Here is a 6,000-nt window from a genome sequence, read left to right as displayed (position 1 = left end):
AAGAATATTTTAAATTTAACACAGCTACAGTTTCCTCTGATGTTATGTTATGGGATGCTTTTAAGGCATCCCTGAGAACGTACATTATGTCTTATACTGTCAAATTAAATAAGCTGCATCAACAACAAACCAAACTAATAGAGGATGATATTAAAGCAGTGAAACCCTTTCATTGCAGCAATGGCCCTCAATTACTCTACAAAAATTATTGAAATTTTCTTATATTCAGATTCTTAGTGACAAAGCCAAAGGTGAGATATTCATTCAAAAAGCTACCTATTATGAAGCATTAAATAAAGCTTAATCACATCATTGAAAAGGATGATGGATCAGTCCATACACATTCAAGTGAAATAATCGAACAATTTACACACTTTTATGGCAAACTGTATTCTTCAGACTACTCAGATGATGTCTCTGTTCAAGATGAATTCCTAGCCACTATTACTCTCCCTAAATTACCACTTAATGATCAAATGGATCTAAAAAAGGATATTTCTATTGAGGAACTCATGTCTAGTATATCTAATGTACAAAAAGGTTAAACACCAGGGATGGATGGATTAATGACTGAATTTTATGCTGTATTTAAACAATCCTTGGCTCTTTACCTTTACCGTTATGGTATTGTGGTATACAAAAATAAAGTTATTATTATTATTAATAAATATTTACACAGAATTTCTAAAATCTAAAAATGTTGATAGTACAATGGCAGAATCTCCCTAGTGCTGTTTCCCATATCTGTCTTATTTGCTATCAAACAACTTGTATTTCTCTTCCCTTTCTTTCCTTTTGTTTTAATATGTTTGTAATATTAGTTTTTAATATGTCTTACAAGTTTTTGTTTGTGTCATCTGCTTTGTTGTCCCCTAAATTTTGTAATTTTACTGATTTGTACATCGCTTAGAATTTTGAATAAGCGATCAATGAAATTTATATTAAACTTGAAACTTTAAACTTGATGATTGTGCTCTCTAAGGAAGGATGTGATCCTACTGAAGTTTCTAACTAAAGACCTCTCTCGCTTATAAATATAGATGGTAAAATATATCGTCTTTCTAAACATATTAGCTGTTTAGTTAATCAGAATCAAACTGGATTTAAAACATTTGGCTAATAATGGGGTCCTTTTATTAAGGTGTGCTATCCGATTTAGTGCATGCTAAAGCTTAGTACAATGGTACCTTGGATTATGAGCATAATCCGTTCCAGGAGCATGCTCGTAATCCAAAATGCTCGTTTATCAAAGCAAGTTTCCCCATAGGAAATAATGGAATCTCGCTTTGATACGTTCCCACCCCTTGAGGCCAGTGGCGCTGCTCTATGAGAACCGGCATTGCTCCTCCCGAAGGCCCCCCCTGTGATCTGGCACCCTCCCTCCCGCGATCCAACACCCCCCCCCCCCCCCGCCGCTTCTTACTATCATCTGGGCCTGGGCACCGGCACCGGCATGTCCTGTGCGTTGGTGCTCGAAGATCGGCCTCCTCTTCTTGCTGGGCCTTGAGCATCTGTGCATTCTCGGAGATCTCGGAGAGAACGTGAACTTGCAGGCCTTGTCTTGCAAAACACTCGCAAACCGGTGCACTCATCAACCGAGGTACCACTGTACATACTAAATGCTAAGACATCCATTATATTCTGTATCTTAGCATTTAGCGCACCTTAATAAAAGGACCCCAATGTCAGACTTCACCTTTAATTAATGCAAAAGTCCAAGCAGTTCTGTGAACCTGCTTTCCTGATCTTGTTAGATGCTGAGAAGGCATTCGACAGGGTTGAGTAGTGCTATATGTTTAAAGAACTGGAACATTTTGGATTTGGTACTAAGTTTTGCAACATGGTGCAGGCAATTTACAATAATAATAATAACTTTATTTTTCTATACCGCCATAATCTTGCGACTTCTAGGCAGTTCACAAAGAAGAAGAGCTGTACAATCAGTGAATTACAGTACATGAATGTAAGGTGGTTGAAAGGAAAATTATATATAGGTTGAATTATAAGAAATTAACTGTTTTACATTTTACATTGAAAATAGTCGGACACCAGCGAATATCAGGATACAATTATGAAGAGGAAATTTTAGCAGACAGGGAATATGGATACCTAGTGTGAGGAAGAAATTCAGGGTAAGGTGTGGAAGTTATGTTCGCGGGAGAGTGTCTGGCTAGGACAAGAATTTCTTAAACAAAGTGGTCTTTAATTCTTTCCGGAAGATGCTGTAGGTCAGCCTAGCGGTATCGATGAAATAGCCTAGCCATGATTGCTGTCTACCAGCTTGAAACTTGAAAGTTCTGTCCAGGAAGGTTCGATATCTGCAGCCAGTGATTTTCGGGTATGCAAACAGGTTGTGGTTTCTGGTAGATCTAATGGGGGAGTAGAATTCGAAGTGAGGTAGAAGGTTAATTTATAGCAAAAGCAGGAGAACTTGAATAGAATTCTTTCTTCGATTGGTAACCAGTGCAGCCATTTGTAGAAGGGACTAACGTGATCACTTTTCTTTAGTCCGAATATTAAGCAGACGGTCGTGTTTTGAACTATTCGCAGTTTTCTTACGTTTTTTTTAGGTATCCCCAAGTAGATGATGTTACAATAGTCCAGGGTGGATAGACTATGGGCTCCTTTTACAAAGCCTGCACTAGGGCCTTAATGCACGGAATAGCGTGTGCTAAATTGCCGTATGCGCTAGCCGCTACCGCCTCCTTTTGGGCAGGTGGTAGATTTTCAGCTAGCACGCGCTATAGGGCGTGCTAATCCGGTGCGTGCGCTAAAACCGCTAGCACAGCTTTGTAAAAGGAGCCCTATATGTTAATAATTTGATGGCAGATTCTTTTGAATTACATTGTGGATCTGGGCAAGGATGTCCTTTGTCTCTTATGTTATTTGACCTTGCATCGGAGCCTCTACTGCTAGCCACAAAACAGTCTAAGGATATTCATGGAATTCGCTATGAAAATAATAAAATTTTGACCTGTGCAGATGATGTATTGCTTTATCTGACTAAATCCCTTCAAAAATTAATGTGATCCGGACAAAATAACACCTCAAGGTGGCACGCTATTGTTAAAGAGTAGTAACAATAGTGATTTTTACAGTGAGACCGGGCATCTCAAGCGTCTGCAGTTATCATAAAGAGTAACCAACAAGCAGACTATCATCGGTCTCATTTGTCTCTTTTAGGGTTTCCGTAAATGATTAATTGCACAATATATTAAGTGCCCTATGTTAATTCAGTTTCCTTATCAGCAAATACTTATTTAAAACAATACTTAGCTTGGGCGAAGTTTCTCTGCCCAGCCACATCCATCTGAAGATAATGCCGACGGAAGATCTCCATTGTGCCCTAAATTCATTAACTAGGGCTTCATCAGAAAATTGAGACTTATAGATGAAAACTACTGCAAATATAAAGGAAAGAACATACAACCGTTAACCAAGTTTAAACTTGAAAACCCCTTTAACTATTTATACCCTTTAACTATTTAACCCCTTTAACTAAGTATAACTTTATACTTCCTAACCTGCTTACGATCATTGGCAAATTGGTAGTTTCTCAGGATACAAGATAATTGGTCCAAATCTGAACTACTTCCCTTAAACAAATTCACTCGTAAAGGTATATTTGCTGCATATTTTTTCAAAATAGCAAAGTCAGAGTATTAAATATTTCAGTTTGAAGCTACTTCTCTCGTTTCAAGAAACAATTTCTATTAATCAACAAATTGTAATTACTAAGGTTAAGGAATTATGTCAGAAATGGAAACCGAAGTGGCTCTCATGTAAATTAACAGTCTTATCAGAAAAATAATTTTAAAAAAACCATTGTCTGCTGATGCATCAGAAAACATTGTTTGTTAGAATATGCCTAGTGCCTCTCTCAGTGTGGGCTTTCCTATAAAATAAAACCTGATTGTGTTACTGCCCCCAAATTACTCCTATACCTTTCAGGCAAATGGCAATGGCTGAGCCTATTTTCACTGGATGCAGGTTTTTAAAAAAAAATTAAAAAATGTTTTTTATTGAATTTTAACACAATAAATGTATAAATAAAATAAATCAAGGATATTTTACAGTTAACAATATCACTTACAATCATGCAGTTTTTAAACAGAATTATTTAAAACAAGCATCCTAAAACCTTACTTCAGGAGGTTGCTTGATTTTTCTGGTATGATCAGTATTACCTATGCTATTTACTTTATGGTAGTGTAAAAAAATGAAAGGAAAATGCATATACAGTATGAGTAACCAGCGGGGAAGGATGTCGCCCGCCCCGTGTACCTCTTAAAAATCTTTTGCCGGCAAGAAAGTTTAAGAGGGCAAGAATTTTAAGAGAGATCACCCCCTCCCCCCATACGCTACTGAAAACTGCCATGAAGAATAGCGTTACTTTCTTACACCTGTTGGTGACAGGGGGTGGAGCCCAAACCTCAACGTCAGCGCGCGCCCCAGGTAAACCCCAGCGCCGGAGGCCGGAAAGCCGTTCACGATTGGGCAGCTAGTTCCTGGAGGGGCGGGGCGTGGGTTGGGCCGCGAAGCTTAAGCCTTCTGCGTTCACTCACCGCTGGCTCCAGCGCTGTCTTAGAGGCGGCTGGGTGCGTTTCCTCTGGGGCTGTTGGTTTTCGTTAAGGCAGAGCCGAGACTTCGCCCTCCGAGGAAAGATCTAAAAGAAAGTGATGCGAACTCCGCTTCGTGGCGGCCGAGGGGCGACGCTGTTGTTCCTGTGGTGGGGTGTCCGCCTGGTGTTTTCGGGGGAGGCGCAGGAGCCCTTGGAGTTGGGCTCTGGGCAGTTGAAAGGTATGTGCTCCCCTCTCTCATTTCTGAGCTTTCCTCAGAGAGTAAAGGGGGAGGAGGTAGCTCAGGAATTGTCAGAATCTCCCAACTTCTGTTACAGCTCTCTCTTAGTACTGAGGATCTGGTGCATTTTGCCAGGATCGGGCGTTGAAGAATGGACAATATATAATATTGCAATAATTTGTATTATTCTTGCTGTTACTGGATGGGGTACACTCAGCTTTTGTTCTGGTGCCTATCCCTCCTCCCCGTAAACATAATAACTCTTCCACTATGGGGCTGGTCTACAGTCCGATTCATGTTCCTATTTGTGTTCCTATTCTTATTTTAAAAAAAAAAAAAAAAGCAACTATTTGAAAAGCTAGGACAGTAAGTTATTTATGTAGTATGCATTATGATTTCTTTACTTGGTAGCAGAACACAGAGAAAACCAATCTGAAAGCGATTCTCTTCTATTGGAAGCAATAGCATACACTGTTAAAAGTTTTTGGTCTGTGCAGATATTTACCCCCCAAGATTTTGTACTGGTCGCTTAAATTTGTGCTGGGATGCAGATCCGTGCATGACCTAATTAATCAAGCACTAACAATTACTGGTGTTAATTGGTAGGAGTGACAAATGCATTTATTCTCTATTCAATAAAATGCTTCCTTAAATTTCATAGTGTGTAACTCTGAAATGAGCATAGGCAGGGGCAGGTTGAGGGCATTCCCAGAAATTAGGATTTGTGTGCCCAAGTACTGTCAGTTGGGTGTATTTCTATTCCGCTGGATTACAAGAGGTTGGATCAGTAACCTAGGAAGTTACAATGGATAGTTTGACAGGGACATTCAGTATAGTTGCTACTGTAATACAGATCAGTACAGTTATTAATACAGCTAGGTCATAGTTACAAATGCATAGTTATAAGTTTAAGTAGTTCATCTTTGCCTCATTGTTATGGCCCAGGAGTTGTATTGCCCACTTTTTAGAAATGGGCTTTTACAATTATCAGATAAAGGCCAAATGGCCTGTCCAGTCTACGCATCCACTATCTTCTCTTCTCCTTAAGACATCCAACTGTCCCACACTGCCTTGAATTCAGTTTTTGTCTCCACCACCTCTACTGGGAACCTATTCATGCATCTACCACCCTTTCTGTAAAAAAATGTTTTATTTAGATTCTCCTGAGCCTATCACATTTTAACTTCATATTATTCCCTC

General features: G+C 39.3%; 1 protein-coding gene across 2 annotated transcripts in view; it reads left to right on the top strand.

Moving 5' to 3' along the window:
- The first annotated feature begins 4,598 nt into the window (after positions 1-4,598).
- LOC117367932 (collagen alpha-1(I) chain-like) overlaps positions 4,599-6,000 on the top strand; it is a 539,431-nt gene continuing 538,029 nt past the window's right edge. For both annotated transcript variants that reach the window (XM_033961051.1, XM_033961050.1), the window contains exon 1: positions 4,599-4,800. In XM_033961051.1, coding sequence (XP_033816942.1) covers positions 4,680-4,800 — 121 coding nt within the window. In that variant the 5' untranslated portion in view covers positions 4,599-4,679. The remainder of the gene's footprint in view (positions 4,801-6,000) is intronic.

The sequence above is a fragment of the Geotrypetes seraphini genome, chromosome 10 (assembly GCF_902459505.1).
Source record: "Geotrypetes seraphini chromosome 10, aGeoSer1.1, whole genome shotgun sequence".
NCBI lineage: Eukaryota > Metazoa > Chordata > Amphibia > Gymnophiona > Dermophiidae > Geotrypetes > Geotrypetes seraphini.
Note: the sequence above shows the minus strand (reverse complement) of the source record. Positions and strands in the feature narration are given on the sequence as shown.